The sequence below is a fragment of the Lolium perenne genome, chromosome 3, assembly GCF_019359855.2.
Source record: "Lolium perenne isolate Kyuss_39 chromosome 3, Kyuss_2.0, whole genome shotgun sequence".
Taxonomy (NCBI): Eukaryota; Viridiplantae; Streptophyta; class Magnoliopsida; order Poales; family Poaceae; genus Lolium; species Lolium perenne.
The window spans coordinates 19,137,889-19,164,814 of NC_067246.2; the positions used below are offsets into that span (position 1 = coordinate 19,137,889).

The 26,926-nt window shown below is 48.6% G+C and overlaps 1 protein-coding gene across 1 annotated transcript; it reads left to right on the forward strand.

Moving 5' to 3' along the window:
• Positions 1-26,616, forward strand: LOC139837809 (uncharacterized). The gene is made up of 9 exons (XM_071827096.1): positions 1-174; positions 24,016-24,445; positions 24,572-24,642; positions 24,796-24,940; positions 25,031-25,127; positions 25,337-25,375; positions 25,506-25,579; positions 25,968-26,166; positions 26,318-26,616. The coding sequence occupies exons 1-6, from the start codon at positions 1-3 to the stop codon at positions 25,371-25,373; spliced, it is 954 nt and encodes a 317-aa protein (XP_071683197.1). The 3' UTR covers positions 25,374-25,375; positions 25,506-25,579; positions 25,968-26,166; positions 26,318-26,616.
• Positions 26,617-26,926: the final 310 nt, after the last annotated feature.

Genomic DNA, 26,926 nt, shown 5'->3' on the forward strand with positions numbered 1-26,926 from the left:
ATGCTCGACGGCGATGCACCTCCATTCGGCGGCCTTGTCCGCATCCTGCTGGCTGGAGTGCGCGACGAGGCCGACGACGGTGTTGAGCTCGCGCTCCGCGATGAAGTCGTCCGGCGCGAGGCCCGCGTTAACGCCGAGCTGCGGGAGGACGAGCTTGAACTGCTCGTCGTCGAGGTAGTCGCCCGCGGTGAAGTAAAGGAGGCGCGGCGGCTCCGGCTACGGCTCGGTGTCGACCTCCATCTTCACCACCAACGCCGTCGGCGGAGTGCGGGGAGCTCGACCACGAGGACGACGAGGCCACGAAGGGAGGACGCGCGTCCGCGGCGTGCCGCTCCGACTTGCGCTTGGCGGCGGCGGCGCCACGAGGCCGTAGTTCCGGTGGCGGTAGCTACCATGGAGTCTTCTCCCTCTCGCCGGCGGAGCTCCCGCCGCGGCCAATCTGGCCGCCCTCGCGCCCGCTTCGGCCCTTACCCGCCACCATCTTCGCCGGACGGAGCTCGCGGTGGTCGATCTACACTGGATCTACGGTGGATTGCCGGTGGAGAGGCCGGCCAGGGGGATCCATGACAGGTGTGGGTCGCCGGCGCGGGAACTGTCCTGACCATGAGTTCACGCAGCCGCATTGGCTGGAGGCCGGGAGCAGAGGGCTCGCTCGACCGCTGCTGGCTTTGGGTGTCCTTGCGCGCGGCCGCACGGCCAGCACGGCCACATAACCGAAACATGAAAAACAGATCGGCCCAGGCGATCGCGCACAGTCTTCATTAATTAATCGATGCAAATCACGTACGCCCTCAACACTTCTCTTCCATGCGCGCGCGATGGATTCGTCTTGGTTCACGTCACGTGCTACTAGCTATAGTTCGCTACAAACTAATTATAGCTTAGCTGAATCTAATTAATTCAAGCTACTAGTAGTATTATAGTACGAGTGCTACTACTACTTAGCTACTAGTAAAAATTATTTAGGCTTACCATTTAGCTCTGCCCTACCCGCGTCAGGTGCAAACACCTAGTTCAACTTGGAGTCGTTGGAGAAGTTAAGGTTGAAGTCTGGTAGCTCTCCAACTCAACATCGTCCCGCGGCGGGGCCACATGCTTAATTTGGCTACCGCGCCACTACCGATGTACGGCCGTTCTAGCCTACCATCGAGTAGGTGGTCGCAACCGAGCGTGGCATTGTTGTGGGTTGTGGATATGCATGGCTCGACTCTGGCTCGGCGGGTGTACGGCCGCCTCGGATTTCGAGCTGTCCGGAGATTAACAACGCTCTCTCGTGCTCCGTATGTGGGAGGCCACGACGTTGCCGGTCGGTTCCGCCCAAATTTTCGTACCGACAGTGACATAGGCATCCCAAATGGGTTTGCCGAAGATAGTACCCGGGGTTTCTTTGAAGGCTCACTACGAAGAATAAGAGGATTCGAGAGCCCAAGATGTATTTAAGGAAAGATAGAGTTGTAATAGGAAGTGTTATTTTGTAATCTGGCGGGATGAGTTAGAAACCGTCCCGGACTCTGTAATTTGTACTACACGAATCCCTCGGCTCCACCTCCTATATAAAGGGGGAGTCGAGGACGAAGATCATCGAATCATTATCTGCAAACCCTAATTTTCATAATCGTCGAGTACTTTTCGGCTGAAACCTTCGAGATCTACTTGCCCTCTACTTCTAACTAAACCCTAGCCTACAATCCATAGGCATTGACAAGTTGATACCTTGTCAATTGGCGCCGTCTGTGGGAATTAGAGGCGTAAGGATACTGATCTCGATGGCACGTTCAAGATCTTCGACATCATCAGCGCAAGCAACACAATGGATCGAGGTAAACGGATCATTCTTTGGTCTTGTCGATTTTGTTCCTCACCCACCCTCCCGTTTAGATGCATATGCGTATTTGGCGGAGCCCATGGAGATGACGTTCGGAAGGTTTCACTTTCGCGTCGAGAAGGAAGGATCGTATCGTGTCGAGGTTCCGATTTCGTCGGGATCGTCGAAGGTCGATTCCGATTTTTCAAGCTATGCGTCGTCAACCGAGTCAGGAGAAGAAGAAACTTCGGCGACACGCTACATCAACACGAACAAGAGAGAAACTTCGCCAAGATCTTCAACGACATGTCGTTTGAGTCATCTGCGGACTCATATATAAGCGATGGCTCAAGCGATGTCGGCAGCTATGACTTCATCGACAAATCTATCACGGTGGGCAAGGTCTTCATCAATCTAAACGATGATGCCACCAAACCCAACATAGATCTGAGTACAAAGTATCATCAGATTTATGCCATTGAAGATCAGAGGAAACATACGAGGCTTTCGACGATGCGGGAAATCCATACGTCGATCCCTCCAATCTGCGACAAGGCCTGGGCAATAAATACGTCGGGCCGAGCGGCGAGATAAGTCCAACTTTCACAAACAGCGTGGGACGAGCCGCGAGAGCTATGAGCAGTGCAGAACCAATGGCTACCACGGCCACACCGGAGGAATTGCAAGCATATCAATATAGGCTCGCACGAGCTGCGAGGAATTGGAAAAGCAGACGGTGAGTTGAACGGGAGAAAGGAAGCGACACGCATCCGAGCGGAGAAGGGCAGATCTGAGTCGACAATCTAGAACTTCGGGTGATAGCCACGGGGAGGCTCGGAGCAGAGGAAGATCAAGGTTACAACACATACAGAAGCGAAAGAGAGCACTTGGTTCAAAACCTCGACATGTCCTTTATGTCGATAGACACAAGAGGAAACATTATCCCTAAGACACCGAAGCTGGGTATATGGCGACACAAGCTTTTATCCTCGCGTCTAAACCACCTCCGGGTGATCCAAGGGAAACACTATACAATATGGCGATAGCGAGAGTTGGAGCTATGGGGACGGCGTTCGTTTCAACGCCTCCGAAGGAACGACAAGGCAAAATAGCCCACGACTGCGGCGACAACGGCGGCAGCCACGAAGGACCAAGTGGAGCAAGAGATACGGCAGCACAAGCAAGAGTCGACGAGCACGACAAAGCGAAGGGATCATCGGCAATCTCCGGAGCTTAACGACGAAGATATGTGCGGCTTGCCATGCTTCACGAGGAGAGTCCGAAAAACTCGAGTCCCTTCGGGATTCAAGCTACCCGACAATTTCAAAAAGTTCGACGGCCTTCAAGATCCGGAGGATTGGCTAGTCGACTATCTGGAGATAGTGAAGCTCACGGGAGGAACCGGGGCAACAGCCATGCAAAGCATTCAGGTGCATTTGAGTGGAGCCGCACGATCGTGGATAAAGAAACTCACTCCGGGATCTATCGACAGTGGGAAAGTTTCGAGGACGTGTTCGTCAAGAACTTCAGATCCACGTGCAAAAAACCTGCGTCGTTAGAGGAGTTGAGAGCATGTCGACAAAAGCCGAGATGAGTCAATGAGAAAATACATCCAAAGATGGAATATCATCAAAAACTCGGCGAGAAAATATATCGACGAGAGAGCAATAGATGCGTTTGTTGCGGGAATCGGGCGTGGAGATTTTGTCGAGGACTTGGGGAGAACCAATCCAAGAACGATATCTGCGTTAATGGAGATAGCAAACAAATGGGCAGATGGAGAAGATGCTGTCTATAACAAACGACACGGGTCGCGAGAGAAGAGGCCGGGCGAAACTATCAACCAAGGCGACGGTTTCCTCGGCGGTACCGAATTACGACGCTCCGGGACAAATCTCGGCAGGTTTTCGAACAAATACGGGAGGAAACAACGAGAGATGATTATCAGAGAAGCGATGAGCAGCGAAGCGACAACGGGGATGATTCTCGCAACAACGGACAAAATAGCGGGCCCAGGTTCCCAAGGCCTTTCATGTCCCCTGAAGAGATGATGAACGGACCGTGTCGGATGCACTTTTTCATTGACAACAACGGTAAAAGACAGTCGGGGCACTTGCGAGAAAGGCTGTCGAAATTTTCAGGCAATGCTAAGGCATGCGAGAGCACGCTAATGCTCGGCGGCACGAGAGAAATCCTCGGGAACCCGGGAGCGAGATCCACCTGCCACCACCTCCCGCAATCACGAGACGACAATCGACATCGGCTCGAGAATAGCAGCAGCACCCCCACCACCACCTTACGTTGATCCCAATTCTCATGGAGCGGTGTCGATGATTCGAAGGCAAGGCCATCAAATAGAGCTCGAAAGTAATCTCACGACAAGTGTTTATGGCAGAAAAAATGCCTCCACCAGCTGTCGAGTATCTTAATTGGTCGGGGCAAGATATTGGGTTCACCATAGCAGATCATCCGCAACAAGTTCCTCGACCAGGGCAGTCAGCACTTATTCTACCGGCGATTATTGCGGGGTTTGACGTCTCTCGAGTGTTCATAGACGGCGGCAGCAGCTTAAACCTCATGTATGCGAGATACATTGAGGAAGATGAACATATCCTTAGCGAACACGAAGCCAACGGACACAAGGTTCCACGGTATCACACCGAGAGAAGCCAAATTATCCATGGGAAAAATCAACCTCGACGTTCGGTTTGGAACCCGAGAGAATTATAGAATCGAGAGGCTGGAATTTGAAGTCGTAGATTTTAAAATCGCGATACCACGCTTTGTTGGGACGACCAGCATACGCTAGATTTATGGCGGTGCCACATTACACATACATTGTGGAGGCTACCTGGACCAAGGGGACCAATCACGATCAAAGGAAGCTTCGCTTTAGCCGATAAATGCGACAAGGATTTTCATCGGCTATCGAGAAAGTTTCGGGATGCAAGCTGAGTATTTGGCGTCAAAAAGCATGATTGACTACGACGTCTTGCCGGACGTTGGAAGGCCAAATAAAGAGTCAACTTTCAATACGAGAAAAATTCTAAGGAGGTGCAAATCCACCGACAGACCGAAAAAAACGACATCCATTGCAACAAATATGGATATCGCATAGGAAAGCGCGCTCGTCAAGTTCCTCCGTGAGAGCTGGAAAATCTTTGCATGGTGTCCGGTGACATGCCGGGGAGTACCAGGGAACTTGCCGAGCACCACCTAAACTTGGATCCGGTAGCAAGACCAATCAAACAACCTTTGCGGCGTTTTCGGAACCAAACCGCAAAGCCATGCTATCCGAAATAAATCGACTCGAGGAGGCTGGTTTTATCAAAGAGATATCTCTGAAGCTACATGGGTAGCTAACTTGATGATGGTGCCGAAGAAACACACGGTAGTCCTTCGCATGTGCGTCGACTTTACGTGTCTCAATAAACATTGTCCTAAGGATCACTTTCCCCTCCCAAGGATCGATCAAATCATCGACTCCACGGCGGTGTGAACGTCTTTCCTTTCTGGATGCATACTCTGGTTATAACCAGATCAGATTAAAGAAGATGATGAAGCCAAAACAGCGTTTATTACACCTTACGGCGTGTTCTGCTACAAGACAATGCCCTTCGGTCTAAAAAATGCGGGAGCAACATATCGAGAGGATGATGCGAAGTGTTTAGCAACACGGATCGGGAAAAACGTGCAAGTATACATCGATGATGTCGTCATAACGTCAAAAAGGGGGCAACGCTGATCGAGGATCTCAAAGAAACTTTTGACAACCTCGACAAATTCTGCCTAAAGTTGAACCGACGAAGTGTTCTTTCGGTGTCCCAGCGGGAGAACTCCTGGGGTTCCTAGTCTCGGCAAGAGGGATTGAAGCAAATCCCGACAAAATACAAGCTATAGTAACAATGAGGAAGCCAACAAAGTTGAAAGAGATCTGACGACTAAGCCCAGGCGAGTCGCGACATTGAGCGATTCTTCGCCGAGGCTAGGAGAAAAAGCGTTACCATTTTACGCTTTGATAAAGCAAGGAGATAAATTCCAATGGAACGAAGAGGCCGATAGAGCCTTCGAGGATTTGAAACGCAAAATTTCGACACCACCAATTTTGGTGGCACCAAAGGAAAAGGAACCTCTCTGCTGTATATTGCAGCCACACCTCAAGTGGTTAGCACGGTGCTAGTAGTCGAAAGAGAAGAAGAAGGCAAAATCCATGGAGTGCGAGAGGCCGGTATACTTCGTGAGCGAAGTTACGTAGCCCTCAAAACAAAGGTACCCTCGGTATCAAAAGCTAGCATATGGAGTGTTCACAACAGCACGAAAATTGCGCCACTATTTTCGGCACATCCGATCATAGTGGTCAATGAAGCTCCCTTGTCAAATATACTAAACAATCCAGAAGCTACGGGTCGTGTCTCCCTTTGGGGAATAGAACTTTCCCCTCGGGACATCACGTATGAAAAAGAAAAGCAATCAAGTCGCAAGTTTTGCCGGATTTCATCGCGAGTGGATGGAGCTGCAAAACACGGGACCTCAGGACTTGTCGAGAAAGCTGGACCATGAACTTTGATGGGTCCAAAAGACTAGAAAGGGGCTGGCGCGAGAGTAGTGCTCATATCACCTGAAGGCGATAAGTTGAAGTACATCCTTCGGATGACGTTCCCTAACGCATCTAACAATGAAGCGAGAATATGAGGCTCTCATACACGGGATGAAGATGGCGAAAGCTGCGGTGCAACTCGACTAAAAATCTTTGGCGACTCACAAGCGGTGGCTCGGCAAGTTATGAACCAATGTGGCGCGATCAATGATAGCATGATGGCATACAAGGAGGTGTACAACGAGCTCGAGAAGTTGTTCGATGGATGCGAAGTAACTCATATTAGTAGATTGAGCAACGCAGCGAAGCCGACGTTCTTGCAAATATCGGGTCGCAATGCCTTGCGGTCCCGCCGTGTGTATTACGGGAAGAGATAACGGAGAGATCCACCAAATCAACAAAGTCAAAAAAGAAGGAGAAGAAACCCTCGGGGGCTACCAAGGAAGAGCAAGAGGAAGAAGAAGAAGAACAAGACCTGGTCATGGTGATACGAGATACCATGGATGCGGACGTTCATATCATACATCCTCGGAAAGAAATACCCGATGATCCCGGTCGAGGCAAGGCGAATAATTCGACGCTCCAAAGCCTTCACGGTAGTCAAAGGGGAATTATACAAGCGGAGTGTTTCGGGCGTCTGCAAAGGTGTGTCACACCGAAGAAGGAAGAATAATTACGAAGGATGTACACGAAGGAATCTGTGGCCACCACGCAAGTAGTCGAGCTATTGCGGCCAAGGTTTTCGGGCAGGATTCTCTTGGTTGACGGCAATCGAGGACGCTAAGGAAATAGTAAGAACTTGCGACGCGTGTCAAAGGTTTGCCGCAAAACCCCACTCTCCGGCCAGAACTAGCACCAATACCATTGTCATGGCCCTTTGCCCAATGGAGACTTGATATGGTAGCCAAGTTACACAAATCCTGGCCGGGAGGAAAGGAGTATATGCTAGTAGGCGTCGACAAATTTACAAAGTGGATAGAAGCGAAGCCGATAAATTCACCAGACGGAGACATCTGCGATAAAATTCGTAAAGGCCTCGTCTTGATTTGGAGTACCCCACGACATCGTCACGAGACAATGGCAGCAACTTCACATCCAACGAATTCAAAGATTATTGCAAGGAAGTAGGTATCAAGCTGCACTTTGCATCGGTTGCACATCCTCAAACCAATGGGCAAGTCGAGAAAGCCAATGGCATCATTTGCAACGGCATCAAGAAACGCACTGTTAGGACCCTTTGGAAAAAGCTCGGCATACCTGGCCGGAAGAACTACCAAGTGTGTTGTGGAGCATCAGGAACAACACCAAATACGGCGACACGGGAGACCCTATTTTTCTAGTCCATGGAGCGAGGCGATGCGCCAACGAAAATAGAGCACGACTCCCCCGAGTCTTTGAATATAATGAAGAAACTTCTACGGCAGGCGTTGGAGGACGACGTCGACGCACTCGACGAAGCTCGAGACGAAGTACTATCAAGGGTAACCAAATACCAACGGGACTTGAAAAACTACCACGGTCGACGTTTGCGGCCGAGGTCTTTTCAGGTGGGAGACCTAGTTCTTCGGCTCACGCAAAAAGTCATGAAAAACTCGAGTCACCATGGCTTGGCCCTTACATCGTCACGAAGTAATCGGAGGAGGAGCATACGAGAATAAAGGACAAGAAGACGGGGGTGGAGGAGCAAAACCCTTGGGCATTAGCGCAACTCGGGCGTTTCTATGCCTAGAGCTGAAATACGGTCCTTATGAAACTTCAATATCTTGAAACGCCCGCGAGTTTTCAGACGCACTCTTTTCCTTTTTCGGGGCACCGAGTGGGGCGGGAAAGGTTTTTAATGAGGCGGGCTCGCGGTGCTGCAATATAATAAAGATAGTGTCAATATAACTTTTTCTTTATCGACATGCTCAAAGTCTCGAACCCGACAAATTTCAATATAGTTCGTCGAAAGAAAAAAGCATCGCCTTGGTATTAAAAATACCTCGTGAGTCAATCAAAATACAAAATAGTACTCAATAAAAACGCTCGGGGGCTGATATTCACCATAATGAATGCCTTGGTTCAAAAACCTCGCAACAACTAGCCACGAAATACTCGGGGCTAGTCAAATATAGAAATACGACGTTTGCTTCACAATATATAATCAAAGTCATAGGTTAAAAGAAGAGTTATCTACAAAAGGAAAATAATTACTCCCGATGCGGTATGTCATCAAGGGTAATTCTGCCTTCTTCGGAGCGAGCGCCAAGAAAGTCAGCATAATGACCAGTCGGCAAAAAGTCGGCATCCATCCGAAGAAGGTCTTCAATCATTTCCTCGGCTATAGGCGAAACCTTCGTGTTAATTCGGTTGACACCAACTCTTCGGCGCTTTACCTTCTCATGAACTTTCGCAACAACCGGTCAGGTCAAGTTTCGAGTGGCATATACGAAGCATGATAAGAGCAAATCTGGCGCCGACCACGGTTGAGCTTTGACAAAATCATGGATCTTGTGAGCGTCTTTAAATTTTTCCATTACCTCGGGAAGAGTTTTTGGTTGAACGTTAGAGGGAACATGGAATTGTAAACCATGAACGGGGTCTTGGTACGAAATCAAGGAAATCGTGAGTTTGAGAAACGCGATCTTGAAATCGACAACCTGGCGGGTCCTTTACGGCGTAGCCCAAAACAAAGAACCATGATCAAGAGAAAGGTTAACAAGGAGGTTCGTCCTAGTATTTACCCTCTCTTCTTCGCATATGATATCGATAAAGGAACTGTTAAAGCAAAGGAAGCGAGAAAAACTTCAAGAGACGTAGCATGAAGATAAAAGATATCGGAGGATGAAACAAGCATACCCGACATATCAGCATGGCTTCATTCATTAACTCGAGCATGAAATTTTCTCGAGTAGTCGCCTTTTCAGCCTCGGAAGCAGCAATTTCCTTAGCAGCCACGGCCTCGCGAGCTTCTTTGAAGTGCAATTTTTCGGCTTCGAGATGATTTATGAGACTTTTCCATCATCACAAGTGTTTGCTTCTTCGCATCTTTGCGAAGTTCTTTGTCGAAGTTCGTCCAGTTCTTGCGACAAGGTATCTTCGACGGGTGCGATACCGACAAAAGCTCCCCTCGAGCGAGAAGAAGAGGGCGAAATATTGGAAGGAGCGGCAGACGGAGTATAGTTATCAAATATCAACTGAAATTTAGACAAGACAACATCAAACAACAAACAAAGATAGAGTTTTCATTGATCTCTCGGAATAATTACAAAGGCATTACGGTGGAGCTAAGGAAGTACGTGTCGCCAAATGACTACTTTGGCGACAAGAGCAAAAGAAACATAGAAAGAAAAATAAAGAGGCATGCAACTAGACCTCCGGCCTTGATGAGCTAGGAGTCGACGCTGGTTTGATCCCGAGATAGGCCAAGATCTTCTTCGTGTTGGGCTTGGCTTCCTTAATCAACGACCTCCATCTTGATTGCTCTATATGATCGGTGTCGCCAACTTTCGTCCAATCAACGGCTTTGTTGGTATCGGCAACCAAAGCGACGGTGCTTTCGACAGCAATTTTCATATTTTCTTGGCGCATCTTCGGTCCAAGGTCTTCGATGAATTGAACATCTTGGCGAGATTAAGGAAAGTCGAGGGCTCCTCTTTCTTCGGGAAGAAGTAGGGGAACAACGCCGACAATCCTGCATTAGCATTGGCCACGCCTTCACGAATTTCGGACCCATGCAGCTCCGGATAGGAAAGTGCATCAATGAGAGGGTCGTCGACGAGTTCGACGAGATCAAATTCCTGGTTTGTTTGGTCTGCCAAGGAAATAAAATGTGGGTCAAACAACAAAAAACGGTGACTCTCGTAAAAATAGAAGGGATCAAAAAACTTGCGAAAGTGCGTCGACTTTGGGATTTCAGACGTTTGAGGATTCCTTGTTCACGAAGCTTGTGCAGCTTTGTGCTCGTCTAAGGCGATTCTGACATCCTCAAGTTTTTACGCAATCCCTCGACACTAGCAGCCTTTGCTCTAGCGTCATCGGCCTCGGCTTTGGCTTCACTAGCAACAAGCTCGGCTTTCTTACGAGCCGCCTCACTTTGCTCAAATTTTTGAGCAAGCGCGTCGGCACGTTTGGTGGCCTCTGCAAGTTTCTCTGTCGAGATATAAAAAAGAGAGAGGAAAGATCAAAAATCGCGACAAGCAACGGGAGCAAAAAGTCAAGGAAAAACGGCAAGTATAAAAGTTGTTACCTTCGGCTCTGCTAGCATACTCACGGTACCCAATAAATTGGGACCCAATGCGGAGAAGCTCTTTGATCATGGGCTATTAAAGAAGAACGCGGAAAAGAAGCACCGACATGAAAAAGAGAGTGAAGACGTAAAAAAAGCAACATAGGGGAAACAGAGATATCAACAAACTTACATCATCCAAGAGCGAGTCGTGAGCGCCCAATTGAGGGCAGGCTCAACAATCTTTTCAACCCTTGTCCTTTTTGGTGAAGGAGCAAGGGGGCTTCTGGCGGAGTTGTGGTGACGACGTTTTGTTGAGGAGGCGAGGATTCTTCTCCTTCAACTAGCGTGTACGAGGCAAGTACGGTATGTGACGTGCTTGTTCGAGGAGCCACGTCAACACTTGGTACTTCTTCCTCGTCATCACTTTGTTGGTTAAAAATCGACGACTTAAAATCAAGACAAGATAAACATTTCGAGTACAGAAATAAGAAGAAAAGTAAAAAGGACTTACGAGTGACGAAGGATCCAAGATAAGGATCATAAGCTGCCTTCGACGTGAAGGATCAATTTCTTCGGCTTTGGAAGTGCCGGAATCTTCGACATCGTTCCTTTTCCTTTTGCCTCTTGGAGAGACAGCGGGGGGAGGAGATTGTGCCGATAAAGTATCTTCGAGAATGACCCTTGATTTTCGAGAATCCACGGGTTCGTTCACAAAAGATGGAGCTTCTGATTATCATCCGTGACAATGGTCCTTTCTTCGACTTCTCCATCCTCGGGAAGAGGAGGAAGGGAAGCCATAGTAGGATGGTTACGCAAGAAAATAGCGACAAAAGAAAATTAGCGAGATACCAATACAATGAGATGCAAGGAAAAGTTTAGAACAAGACAAAAACTCGAGAAGACAAAATACCTCGGGAAGAGGATTGGAAGCCTTGTATGGTTCTACTCGACAAGAGGAGGGAATAGGATCCTTCTTGGCTAGTCGAGAAACTCTTCGAACCAATTTCTCCAAGTCCTTTCTGAAAGATCGTTGGAGATTACGTTGGCGTCGTTTTCACCGAGAATACGTCCAAAGGGGATTTTTGCGAGCACGAAGAGGCTGCACTCTAATCCTAAGGAAGTAGGCGGTGATTTGAACACCAGATAGTTCTTTGCCTCGAGTATTTTGGAGCTGATGAATACGAGACATAAGAGCTTCTGTCGCCTTTTTCTCTTCTTCGGAAGCTTCGAGCGTCCCGAGAACGACGGCGGCTGGATCTTGGCACTTCCGTCGAAAGGAATTATGTTGTGCTCCACGAGTTGGCACTTTCTTCGTGAATGTAGAGCCATCTTTTGCGCCATCCTTGGACGAGAATCGGGAAACTTGACGTCGAAATAATCGACATCGGTTCGGACTGAGATAACAACGCCGCCTATGTTATAGGTGGCGTTGTGGCTCATTACGGCGGAGGCGAGAAAATGCGTTTCCACGAATCCAATTAGGAGGAATTCCGAGGAAGCATTCGCAAAGTGTGATAAAAATGGAAATGTGAAGGATGGAATTGGGGTCAAGCGGGTGCGGTTGAATCCCATAAACGAAAAGAAGGCCGCGGAGGAAATCATGAATTGGAGCCGACGGGCCGCGGATAAGGTGATCAACGAAACTAACCCGATACTCCATTGGAGGGTTGGGGTAGCTCTCCTCGCTAGGAAAGCGGATGGCGTCTTCTTTCTTCATGAGGCCAAGCCTCTTCGAGCGTATTGACATCCTGGTTGGAGATCTTGGATCTCTCCCACTCAAGATCTTCGGCGGCCATCTTGGATTACGGCGTGCTGTGGCGAAGTAAGTCGTGTGCGCGGTGGCATCAACGGCAATGGGCAAAGCGGTGATCGTGAGTGTGGAAGAACGAGAGAGAGTTGGGCGCGGGGAAGCTTTGCGAAGAGAAACGGATGTGCGGCGCAAGCGAGGAGTGCACGGAGGTTGAAGAAAGGTTTATATAAGAATCGGGTGAAGCGATGAACCGTTGGATGAAGAAATCGTGTGGTGACGACAAATCTTCTAGATAAAAGGGTAAAAAGGTATTTTCTTTGAGATAAGCGTTACCGTACGTGCGCCGGAAAAGCGGAGGACGTGTGTCCCCCACTTGCACGACGTGTCAACGTGGAAGAAGCAATGGACCCACGAGGGCAGAAAAATCACGGTAAACGAGAGATGAAGTAAATTTGAAGCATGCCGAGCAAGAATTCGAAAAGATTGGCGACAAGAGGAGTTATTTGAATACTTCGGGAGCCTTTGACCAAATACAAGTTTTTGCCCAAATGCTCGGGGGCTACTTCGACAAAAAGTAAAATTTCGAGTATGGCAATATAGAAAATGTTGAGCCTACAACCAAGCACAAGTCCTTGGCTGTAGCCTCGGGGAGCTACTCCCATCGGGAGCGCTGTTCGCGCACCCGAGAGATAAAGAGAAGATCATATTGGGACATAATAACAATATAGTGACAAGGTGGACTAAAATGTTGAGCCTACAACCAAGCACAAGTTCTTGGCTGTAGCCTCGGGAGCTACTCCCATCGGGAACGCTGTTCGCGTGCCCGATGAAGTTCAAAAATAAAAGATAGAAAAGCAAGAGAGTATATTTGAGTTATAATTAACTCTACATATACTCCCATCGGTAGAACAATATAAGTCAAAATTGACTCGATAAAATGTGCCATTCCAACATTAGGAAAAGCACTCGACAATATATTCTCGAACGCCAAAGTTGCGATCAATTTACGAATGCCGCAAATTTGCGAAGGTAAGACCCCGAGATCCGTTCTGTGGGCGTGGCATCGCCAAAGACTGCGCTCTGCTGCTTTTATCCGTATCAACGAGATACGAAGAAAAATCTAACGGACGCGTTAGGTACCGATAAATTTGGCGGGACTCGACGAATGGTAAGACCTTAAGCGGCACTGTCGACGTTTACACCGGTATCCGAGATCATGTCCGGGGACGTGATCTTGAAGTAGGTTTTGCGGATTGCCACCGGAGCGGTTAACTAGTACACGATCCGTCAGATGAACTAGCCCCAACTACCATTATCCCTGTACAATATAGAATTTTATATGAAGAAGTATAAAAAGGTTAAAGCTTTTGAATAAAAATAAACAGTGGAGATTTTCCCTAACTCTACGATTCAAGCAAAATCTCGGGGGCTACTGACATAGGCATCCCAAATGGGCTTGCCGAAGATAGTACCGGGGTTTCTGAAGGCCCACTACTAGAAGAATAAGAGGATTCGAGAGCCCAAGATGTATTTAAGGAAAGATAGAGTTGTAATAGGAAGTGTTATTTTGTAATCTGGCGGGATGAGTTAGAAACCGTCCCGGACTCTGTAATTTGTACTACACGAATCCCTCGGCCCCACCTCCTATATAAAGGGGGAGTCGAGGGACGAGAGATCATCGAATCATTATCTGCAAACCCTAATTTTCATAATCGTCGAGTACTTTTAAATTTGAAACCTTCGAGATCTACTTGCCCTCTACTTCTAACTAAACCCTAGCCTACAATCCATAGGCATTGACAAGTTGATACCTTGTCAGACAGCTTTTCCCGCCCAGTTTAGCGCAGCGTCAGGTTTTCCCGCCCAAATTTCAGCGCCTACATACTCGTTGCGTCTTCCCCAGAAATTTGATGTCCCATGATTTCATGTGCCGGTAATTTGGTGAGGCCGTATCCATCTCATACGAGCTCCGAATCGGGCGTGTGACAGTGTCGAGAACCATCTCGAGAAGTTGGACTTTCTCCCCGGCCACCGGATTTGCGCTTTTACGGAACCCCGCGATTTAACACTTCAAGGGATTCTATTTGCCTTTGTAGAGAAGTCGGACCACGGGATCCATCGAGAAAATCTCCGGGCACAAAAGAGGCCTTTTCGGCCTCCAAAACGAGCCCGCAAGTTCGCCGACACCAAAAAAGTTGCTTTGGATTTTTACGGAGATTTTCGATTCTACTTAGGTACCGACGAGTACGCTACATCCTTTGTCGATGCGAGTGGGATCTAATCTTGAATTCCGTACTCATCATCATCACATGCATCTTCGACTTCTCCTTCGACTTGAGTTATGTTAACCATACACACATGAGGACATGCTGAGTAGAACTGGTTAGTACAAAAATTGGAGTATGAGTTAACCTTCATGTTTCTGGAGTACGCATTGTCGCCATCATCGCGCCCATTGTCGATGATGTCCTTCGAGCATGTGGTCCTCGGGGTTCGACCCAAATATGCCTGTTGCGACTGCGGGAGCCGAAAGAGACGTCGTCGGGTAGATTAGCGAGATCTTCTAAGCTTGCGGCGAGCGACGTTGCTCTGTATCATCGGATCAGCGCTCCTTGTTGGCGGAACAGGCAAGCGATGTTTATATCATAGTTGTCGTTATCGATGTTTCTATCATCGGACCAGTAGATCGGTTCTGATTGGCGGAAAGTTCCTCGTGTTTCGGCGTGGAAGTCGAAGCCTCCAATCGCCCAGATCAATCAAGCATCCACATCCCCAACGCGGCCGGACAGCAAGGCGGATACCGAAGCGCCGCCAGCCCGTACCACAGGGACACTCTCACACACACACACACAGCCCGTATCGCGGCCCTCACAGACGGGTCGCCACGCACCAAAAAAGAAAGGGAAAAAAAGGGAAGACGGAGGCAGGCGGCTGTGCTGCTGCGCACCGGCGTGCTGTCCGTGGAAGTCGAATCTCCGGTCGCCGCCGTTGCGTGATTAGGCGACGTGAGGATCCTCGCGTGGCTGGCGCCGTACGTCCGCCGTGGCCGTGAATCGGCGACGCTCCGGCGAAGGAGGCCGGCGCTCCGACGGGCTCCACAGCGTCCCCTGGTTGCAGCTCCTCCGCCGTCTCCGTTTTCTTCTGCAGCAGAGCGCCGGCGATTGGGCTGGTTCCGGCGGACGCCTTCAGCTCCGGCTCGGCGTGAATGGACGCCGTCTTGTGCGCTGATTAATTAACCACAGCTGGTTCTAGCTAGTCACGTGACTTTTGTTTCGAACCCAAACCATCTCCTCCTTAATCATCCAAATAATTGGCCCAAGCGTATGTGGCCCTGCGCGCGCTAATCCATCGGAGGGAAGAAGAAACTTATTATGAGGAATTAGCTAGCTACCTAGCTAAGCTAGCATGAGGAAACCTGGCTTTTATCCATGGTGAAGAAACGAGGAATTTGTTGGTGAGCTGACCGTTGAGCTGGTGATGGCGAGCGAAGGAAATCAATCAGGTTTCACGAATGAAAATCCATACATCGCGAAAGAAAAAGAAAATACATCTACCCTGAAGTAGCAGCACGAATCCAGGGTGGCAACGGGAGGAAAAAGGTGAGATAAAATAGCGTCATGGGTAATTATATAAAAGGAGCACATACGTCGTCGGAAAAGGCGCGTTCAGTCGAGTGGCCAGCAGTGGGCGTTGGAGTGTAAAACAAGTACACGTGACCATGCATGATTCGGTTGGAGCACCAAAATTAATTTGATGTGGGTCAAGACTCGTGCCATCCCTAAACTAAAGCAGTGATATCGGCCGATCTGTCTCCTTTGCACACAAGTACAATAACAATAAACCACGAACGCCAAGAAAACAAAACGACGTACTTAAGTCACCCAAATAAATACATTTTTACAACAATAAAGTAAATAGGGATGGCACATATGGGTTTAGCGGATTTTTCTGTCGGGACGGGAGGCGGGATTGACGGCAAGTCCCATCCCAACTGCAACTTTATCCGGCGCCACTCCTCGGTGATGGCGCCCTACCGAAAGCGCAGGACATCCATCTCCTCGAGGTCGTAGCCCGAGCCTCCGCGCCAAGCCTGCGCTCCGGCATCATTGATGTGACCCTCTCCACGTCCGCGTCGACGACAAAGCCCTCTATCCAAATGTTGACATTAGGGACAATGAAAACTTCGACGAGCCACAAAAATGACACCACCAGTTAATTTTTCAACGGTGGCTCAATGTGCAGGCCGGGGTCGCTGACGACATCGGACGCATATGGCTGGCCGCGTGACGACTCAGACCGGTGAGCGTCTTTCCTGGACCTACGTACATTCTACTTGTACCAATGAAAAGCCGATTTGCGCGGCGAGCAAATGCCGCGGATCAACCAAGTATTTTCCTGCCTACCCTATCCTGCCATACTAGTGGGTGCATGCTAAAAAACATCTACAACTGATGCATATAAAGAGAGCGTGACTAGTTTTGATCCACATTGACCGAAATGGATTACTAGTAGTAAATCCCAACGAATTGTTAGCTACCGTATCTAGTACCGATGGAGTTAATATTCCATGTGTACGTATGTACTGCCGCACCGGTGTGTGACTACTATCTGCTATTTGAACTACACGTGAATACATACATGAACTCATATCTATACTGGTGTTTGCACGTGTCAGGTATTTCTTTCCTCCCGTGAGATCAAAGCAATGTAAACTAACTATATATCGATAAAATTAGTTCAATTATTTTAGAAAACCTTAAATAATATCTGCAAGTTCAGCATGATTATCAAGATTAAGAAATAACATTAAATATGTAAGCTCATTTAGTTAGTAAACACACTACCAGAAACCGAGCTTTTCCTCTAGGCTGGCTATTTTCCTCTGAGGCCCGGATTAGTTCCCAGGAATAAATATAATCCTGACGGATTTTCCATGGACGCCAGGAATATACCGCATTTCTTTGTGGACTCGCCCGGCCCGCCAGGATAACACATTTTCTGTGTGTAGCTCAGCCCACAGGAATTATTTCTGATTAGCCCGCGCGAAAGGCGAGTTCGCGGGCAAATATTTCCATCTCCGCGCCAACTCTAGAGTATTCGCGCCATGGCTTCACGGGAGAAAAAAAACACTAGATAAGGCAAGCCCTAGAAAAATTCCCCATTTCTTTGTCTTCTCCACGTACTCAGTACTCACCGCCGCCGCCGTTAGCCTAGCTCCTCTCCATTGCCGGCCGCCGGCCTCCAGGCCCTCCACCGCCGATTGCCACCATATCCCTGCACGGATAGCTCCCATCTCCGACCTGCAGCTCCGCCTCTCCCACCCTCCCCCTCCATCCGCGAGCGTTTATCCCTTCTTTGTACAAGCATTTATCACGTGGGCTTGTTTTCATATGATTTTGTTTTCTGGAGGCTTTTCCTGTGGGTCAATTGACCTGAGAATAAAATTAGTAAACCCGACGGACTAACAATTTCTGTGGGCCACCGTCGGGAACACCCGCCAGGGAAATAATTCTGTCGACCAACCGTCGAGGCATTTTTAATTTCCGTCGAAATAATCCCTGCGGAATTATCCTGTCGGTCAGCCGACAGGAATTATTACCCTGACGGTTTATGCTAATTTTCTGTAGGTTCATGGCCGTGGGGAAAAGACCGGTTTCTGGTAGTGACATGAGTACACGTAGCTATTTAGACTTCTTTTTAGTTCCTAATTCTTCTAGTCCCTCTGTCCCATCCAACACGCGTCTGGGATTTATCAAAATTTGGATATATCTAGCTACTATTTAGTGTCTAGATGCATCCAAATTTAGTCAAATCTTGACATGTTTTGTGGGACGGAGGGAGTAACATGATTGACGCACACCGCGGCCACCACCGGAAGGTTTTCCTTGGTATCACCCATCTGGCCATACAACAGTGGAGTTGGGCGACTCCACCCATCCCTCATATGGCCTCCATGGATCCATCTTCTACACCCATTCGCATCCAAATATCACATGTTTGTCATGGATGGTGAGTACTCTAGAGGGACACAGGTACACAGTCGACGGCGAATCCAGGCCACATGGATGCCATTGAGCTTGACTGAGGTGAGGGTAGCCGTAGGGAGCGCATAGGTGTTGGCGGACATTTAGAGGACTTTGTTTCCCTAGTAGAAGAGTACTAGATGGGTCGTAGCTCCGAGAGAAAGCTCTATGCCAAAAAAAAGTTGCCTTCTATTTGTTTCGAAGTCCACAAATTTGAATGGTCTATGATTCCATGTGCCTTATCTGTGTTGCGCACTGTTATTTTATGCGGGCATGGGCCACGTCCTCCCATGTGCCGCCTCGTCACCACGCCTTCTCGGGTCCTTCTTTTGTGCATGGGGGAACCGTTGACATAGCTTCTACGTTTTCCTGCCCACTTTCACTTTCGGTTTCCCAGCAATTAGGGTTTCCCGCCAAAACTATGCCGACGGTTATACCATCGGCATAGCCTCAATTCTTGCTTATTCCCTCCCACCATTTTTTCCCGCCCATTCTCTGCCGCCATGTTTCCCCGCCCATTCTCTCCCGCCATTTTCTCCTGTCGTTTCTCTCCCGCCATGTTTTCCCGTTGTTTGAGCCCTCAACTCCCTACATATATCTAGCCATGTCTCGGGTAGTTCTCCTCCAACACCACCGCCAGCAGTTCCTCCAACACCATCGCCGGCAGTTCCTCCAACACCACCGTCGCCAGTTCCTCCAACACCACTAGTAGCAATCATCCTCCAACACCACCACTGCTGTCGTTGAGATGGCTCCTCCTCGTTGTAGCAACACATGCTACATTGGCGTTCGCATGTAGACTAGGGGCCATTTCGCAGCTGAAATCACTACCGCTAAAGTGCATGTGTGGCTCCGCATCTTCAACACTAAGCAGGAGGCTGCCCGCGCATATACATGACAATGCGGCGTGGAGGTTTACCCGGCCACACCACCAAATGAACTTCCCGGAGGTCGATGCGTGACGGAAGCCGAGAGTCTCACTCTGAGCCGCCACTTTGCTTAAAGGGGTATGTGCGGCGCTACCGCCAAGGGCAGCGCCGGATTGCATCGCTGAGGCGGACGATCGCTTCATGGTGTAGTGGCGCAGATACCATCTCGAAGACGTGGGAACCATACCGCTCTTGTGTGTCTAGTTATTTAATATGTTTGTGATCCTTATTTTATATAGTATGTGTGATTTTATATTGGTCTCACGTGTTGGCTAACCGTGTACTTTAAAATGTGCTAATAGTTGTTATTACATGTTCCTATGACCTAACACAACACAAATGAAGAGAAAAGTCCATGGGTCAACTGTCATTGGAGGCCGATCAAAGGGGTAGATCCGCGGGGCTCCGGATTAGGGTTTCATCTCGCGGAGGGAAACTTGGGGTAATGTGGGTTAATAGTTGTTATTACATGTTCCTATGACCTAACACAACAAAAAGGAAGAGAAAATTTCATGGGTCAGTTGTCATTGGAGGCCGGTCAAAGGGGTAGATCTGCGGGTGCTCCCGGATTAGGGTTTCGTCTTGCGGAGAGAATCTTGAGGAAAGATGGGCTAATAGTTGTTATTACATGTTCGTATGACCTAACACAACACAAAGGAAGATAAAATTCCATGGATCAATTGTCATTCGTGGCCGGTCAAAGGGGTAGATCTGCGGGGGCTCCCGGATTAGGGTTTCGTCCTGGGAAGAAAATCTTGAGGTAAGATGTGCTAATAGTTGTTATTACATGTTCCTACGACCTAACACAACACAAAGGGAGATAAAATTCCATGGGTCAACTATCATTCGTGGCCGGTCAAAGGGCTAGATCTTCGGGGCTCCGTAAAGGCGACCTTTGCATGTCTTGGGGCCCCGTTTTGGCTGATTACTATACGAACGAAGTTAGAAAAATGTGTGGCATCACGTGACATCATTTTATGTGTCTTGGTATCTAAAAAAGTTGTCGAACTTGGGATCTGCTTTGTTATTTTGAGAAACCCTTCAGGAAAAGAGCTATCATGTCCGGAGTTCTATGACTTTTTAGGGCAAATGGCGTAGGAAACGGCCTCAGGCATGGCATAGTTTGCCGGAACAAGGCCATATTGGGCACGTGCGTGAGCCCTGGGATGGGAAGCAAGCCCCCAGGCAACCTATTTTCCATTTTTGGGGTGCCTAAACGAGTTCTTTGTGAAGCAGCTACATGGGGTGCATTTAAGGTTTGGGCGAGACCTTGCATAGTGATAGGAGACCGTCTACGCACCACCTATCACATGCCATATGCACGCGTTGGCATTCTAGAAATGCCTACGACTTCCGACGGTGTCCCGCTGAATCCACTAGAAACTAGCCAGATTTGAGTTAGGGGTCAACTTTTCGTCGCTGCAGAAATTCTGGGAAAATGTGTTGAGTTCTAAGGCGCGTCATTTTATGTGTTGTTTTTTCCAGGATTCGCGTGTTCATGAACCGGTGCACCCCCGCTCCCGTAACAACGATACCGCATGTCCTGGGGGCCTGTTTTGGCTAGAAATTTATCTGGACAAAATCAGAAAAATGTGTGGCGTCGCGGGGCTTCATTATGTGTCCTAGTAGCTAGATCAATTGTCAAACGTTGGATAAGGTTGTTATTTTGAAAAACTCTTCACGAAAAGAGCTATCACGTTCGGAGTTCTATGGCTTTTAGGGAAATTGCGTTGGAAACTGGCTCAGGCATGACATAGTTTGTTGGAACGAGGCAATATTGGGCACGTCTGTGGGCCCTGGTATAGAAAGCAAGGCCCTGGGCTCGGATATCCAATCCGACCCACGGGAAACCCGTTTTTCATTTACGGGGTGCCAAAACGGGTTTTTTTGTGAAGCAGCTAAATGGGGCGTTAAAGGTTAGTGCGAGATCCCTATGCGGTGGTAGGAGGCGCCTACGCTCCACCTATCACATGTCATATGCGTGCATTAGCATTACGGAAATGCATGTGGCTTCTGCGGTGTCTCGTCGAATCCGTGAAGCCGACCGGATTTAAACTAGGAGTTAACTTTCCGTCGCTCTAGAATTTCCAAGAAAAATGCTTTTACGTCGAGGATGCGTCATTTTATGTGTTTTTTCCTGGAATCGCGGGTTTGTGAATCGGTGCATCTCTGTCCTTTTCCGCAAAACATATCATATTCGACCTTTCTCTCTCATATTGAACCTTCCACCCTCTCTCATATGTCTTATGGAAGTCTCCCATTATCGATGTGGCCTCCCATCACCTCAAAAATCTTCGTTGGCCCCACAAATCACCAACTCTCCATCGACCTGAAAACCTAACATCCATCGGCGAGCCTTCGGTGTTGTGTGGTGTTAAGTGGAGCTCCTATAGTCTAGCACCTAATCAAGGCACCTTCCCGGTTTGTGGATCATCGGTTTACGCAAGAATCTACATTGCCTTTAGGCGAGCGATGTGGACATCACACCATCACAGTCCGCATATGTCCTTTACCACAGACATGCCACGATTGTTCCCGTAGAGGTTTCCATGCGAATTATGTTATCTCGTATTTTTTGTGCTTTGAAAAACTTTACTCATAAGACCTTTTCCCGAAAACAATGTCTTGGAAGTTATATCCAACGTGTCTAGTTCAATGACGTGTGCATATATCTGACATATGTGCAAGTCGTTTGTGATATCGGAAAACACGTGTGTGGAGCAAGCTACTACATGCATTCACATCCATTTTTCCCTTTATTAATCACTATTCGGTTATTTTGATTTTGTAATTAGGCTAACAAGTGGGGCCCAAACCACCTCAACAAATTGGTCTTGAGAAATGGGCCGAACCTGTCAAATTCCATGGAAAAAGACTGGAAAATTGTGGTGGTTTTTTGTCCCGCAAATGTAAAGTGGTCACATTTGGTAAATTTCAACTATAAAGTGGTGGTTTTATGATATTAACTCCTCTCCTACCCCACAATTGAGATTCATCTCCCCCTCCCTCTGAACCCTCTCATCTTCCTATCCGGTGGCTTTGACGGCTCGAGAATATGGGGGAGGGGAGGCCGGGTCTTCCTTATATATAGTAGTACTAGTAGATCTAGTGTTTGCCCTTCATGTCGGTGGCATTATGTTGTCGAGGTTTGTGCTCCATTGGTTGAATACGGTGGGATGCTTCAATCTTCCTACAAACCTCTTCAATAAAAGCTCAGGGGTTGGGCTTGGATTCATCGAGATCAGGTGCTTCCTCAACCATCTCCTTATAGTCATGGCGATAGGCAGGAGGGTGGAGGGAAACTCGAGGTCTCGATGTTCGGCGCTCGATGGGGTAGTGTGCATGTGAAAAGCACGTGGGAAGCTACAACGACCTTCAGAGATCATCAACACCAGCAACTCTGCATCAGAGTTAACTACGGTGAATGGAGCTGCTCCTTCCCTTAGAAGCTTATATCTTCCTCGGCAAGTGGCGACGCTCGAAATCTCGCGAGGTGGGCATGTGATCCTCATATCATATGAATATATAAGGTTGATGTAAAGAGGGTCGCGTACATTGTATACATTTTTTACAAGCCATGCATTATACTTTATTTAATTTGTTATCACACTATACAAAAGTAGATAAACCCTATTATTTTATGTCATTTTCATTTGATGAGCTTTATTCCTAGAGTGATAAACTCGTGGTGTACCAATGTTTGATGACTATTATTTCATGTGTATCCGCCATCGTAATAATATTTTGATGTCACGTACTCTCTCTCTCAGTGCATCTCTCTCCTTTTCCCAAAAAATTACTATCTTCAGTCCGTCTCTCTCCTATTGAACCTTCCACCATGTGTCATATATATGTCATCTAGAAGTCTCATATCATCGATGTGGCCTCCCATCACAACAACAATCTCCCTCACCCCCACAGACCACCAATTCACCACGGGCCCCGAAACGTACCCTCCACCACCGAGCCTTGGGGTGTTGTGTGGTCGTAAGTGGAGCTCCTAGAGTCTAGCATTTCACGTGGAGGGTTTCTCGAGGCACCGTCTCGGTTCGTGGATCCTCGATTTACGCAAGACCCGACATTTCCTTCAGCTAGGCGGGAGATGTGGATATCACACCAACACGTTGCGCATTCTCGACACTCCATATATAGGTCCTCTACCACCAACATGGCACGATTGCTCTTATGGAGGTTCCCGCGCCAACTTGTGTTATCCCGGGCTTGTTGTTGTTGTGCTTCAACAAACTGTATTCATTGAACCATTTCCAGAAAAGAATGTACCCACCATGTCGAGTTCGATGATGTGTGCACATATGCGGCACAGGTGCAAGCTTGTGACACCGGGTAACACACGCATGTGTGTGTGTGTGGAGCTAGGTACTAGATGCATTGAAGGGTACACACACATACAAAAAAAAAGTCGGAGCAAATTAGGCTTGTGCGGGCTGTGCTCATTTGCATCTGGGCGTGAGAAGGGAGAGATGAGATGTGACCCGTTGGATCTGCAAGAATTGAAGGGCTGATATGTCAATTCGAGAGCAGTGCCGCGGATTGCTGACTTGGCACAAGAATCTGACCGGCGGCAAAATTTGGGTGAAATGGGCGCGGCGCCACCAAAATTTGGGTAAAAAAAGTGGGCGCGAGACGAAATCTGATCCTTTGGGTAAAAAAACACACCGACCGAACCCTCACTCATCCTCAGTCCCACCCAACCCAGCCCCGCGCGCCGCCTCCTCTCTCACCCAACCCAACCCAACCCCGTGCGCCGCCTCCTTCCTCCCCGCCGGCCGCCGTCGACCTCTCCCCGCCGGCCGCACAGCTCCGCCTCACCTCCGACGAGGTCCTGAAGAACGGGCGCGTCCAAGCGCCGCCCGCGGCTGCTGACGGCCAAGCTTTCTGCAAGGCGGGCCGGCGAGGCCGCCCCCCCGTCCCCGGCGACCGTCCGTCGGCTGGGCCTCCAGATCCTGCGACCGCGGCCGTTATCAGCCTCCTGCTCGCGCGCATCGGACCTGGGGACGGCGGCCGTCCCGGTTCCGCCGGGTCGGATCCTACCGCATCAGCGCCAAGCCACGATAGAAGGGGAGCCACCAGGAGTACGCCGTCGACCTCGGCAGATTTTCCCCACGACCTAGGTCAGACTCTCCTCCTAGCAACCTTCACTTGCTTCGCTGCTGCAAAAAAATGTCTTTTTACATCGCTGGACTGCTCATGCCGTTTCTGCTCTTTGGCGTGCTGATGTCTACCGGAGCTGCTGCCAGCGGTCACATTTCCGAGCTCATGCCTGGCTGTCGCAGACCACCTCCCCAACGCGCTGCTGCTGCTGCTGGTGGTGAGCCCCTCTTCTCCATGTAATTTGTGTTTTGCACAACCAAAATTTCCCCTTTTGATGTTGTACTGGTAGGCAGTCTAGGGATCTTGCATCTATGGACGAAAAATGGTTGTGATGCATATGCGGTGCTGAGACCCTTGCATATTTTTTCAGGGGTTGGCTGTGTCGGAGGGGAACCAGGAGGAGGAAGCATTGTGGCCAACATCATGGAGGCACTCAGGTGGCTGTGTGGAGCTGGGGAAGTTTCTAGCTCATCTCTGTCGCAAGTTCGCTCGCTGCTTCCCCACGCACGACCTAGGTCAGACTCTCCTCCTACCATCTCTGCTGCGAGAATGCATCGCTGCTCTGCCTCATGCCGTATCTGTTCTGTGCTGTGATTTGTCGACAGTTGAGACAAGGCTGGGTGTTCGTGTCTGCTGTTGCTACCTACCGGAGCTGCTGCCAGCAGCCACATTTCCGTGCTCCTGTCGCCGACCACCTCCCCAGTAAGCTGCTGCTGTTGAGCCCCTCTCTTCTCCATGTAATTTTCCTAAACGAAATTGCCTTTTTTGATGGTGTGAATTGGTAGGCAGTATAGGAATCTTGCGTTTGAGTAAACGAAAAATGGTTGTGTGCATAGGCACTAGTATATGTGCTAAGTTGCTTTGATGTTTGTGATGCATACGCAGTACTGAGATTCTTGCATATTCTTCAGGTTCAAATCATACTGGAAGAGGAGATGCGGGGTGTGAAGGTGGGTACCGGGAGGCGGTGTCGGTGGCGAACACCATCGGCAGCATCCTCAAGTGCAGTGTGGAGCCACTCAGGTGGCTGAGAATCGACTAGTATATATACTGATTATGATTGTTCTATTTTAAATGCAGTGCGAAGCTTCCATTTGCTCATGCCAGAATTAATGCATGAATATGTTGTAGATTAAATTCATGGCTTGGTTCAGGTTGGTTGGACAGGAATTTGCCATGTTCCCTAGCATTGCTTCCTGTTCATGGACAGCAAAGTTGTTGTTACAGCAAGTTTGTTTGAGTAAATAATTAGTAGTGTCTTGCAGGACAAGAGGTAGAGCTCCAGGAAGCTGTCAGTTTAGAATGATTTAAGGCTCCGTACATGCAATGTTTATCTCCGTTTTGCTGTTACAAATTGTCCAGCCTGAGGAAGCATGTACTGCTGCTTGTTTCTCAGTATACTTGTACAGTATGAATTGCAGTTTGTTGCAAATGCACAGGCTTTGTCCGCTCTAGTTTGTTTCAGTTTGCCTAGGTCCCTAGCTGTTTTGTTGTATATATGGTGTGCACCATTTTGAATGATGCTGTGTTATTTCATTTCAGGTGAATAAGAAGAAGATGAGGACCCCAAGAATGAGCCGGTAGATTCTTCTACTTTGTGCAACCCGCTTGGGGATTGTCTGAGCCTCGCGGCGTGGGGCTCTGGTCCAGCGAAGTCCCTCGCCGATGTGCTTTGCGGTGGCTGGCCAGTTGCTTCTTTTGGTCAAGGCGTTGTGGTGGTGCATCTGGTAGACACAGCAATGTAAGCTCTGAAACCTCAGTACTCCATGTGGAATATTTCAGAAGTTGGTTGCTCCCTCCCAAATGTTTGCAGAAGGGTGGGTTATGAATGTTGGTGTCTAAGAATTTAGAGGTGTCCATGCTGAATTATTTGCTTATATAACCCGATGCAGGTGCTGATTCATTAGCTGAACACAAAGCGTGTCTTTGTCGTCTGCTGTGTTACCGACGGTGGTTTGTTTGAGAAAATAACTAGTAGTGTTGAAGTTGCAGGACAAGAGCTGGAGCTCGATCAGGAAGGTGTCGGTTTAGAATGATTTAAGCCTCCATATACATGAAATAGTTGACCTCCGTTTTGGTGTTACAAAAGGCCAGGCTGTAGTATTTCTATGTATTGCTGTTTTTTCGTCAGTACTAGTATACAGTATGAAATGCAGTTTGTTGTCGCAAATGCACAGACTTGTTTGTTTCATTTAGCCTGGATGGATCGTGTATGAGTGGAGTTGACAGTAGACAAGTGTAGGAGATGTGGAGAGGTCATGTGAGAAATTAGCTAGGATTAATGAAACTGAAAGTGAATGGTGAGCGAGGAAGAAATGGAAAGATTACGGGAGTGAGTGAATGGATTGGTGGGCTAGCTAGCTAGCTCAGTACTAGTGGCGGCGAGAGGAGAAAAGAAAAAGGTTTAGGGATTAAAAATGGATCGGTTCGGTCCATCCATTAATTAAAGGACGATACTACGCGGCGGCGCCGCACGCGTAGTCCATCCGTGCGGCGGCTTG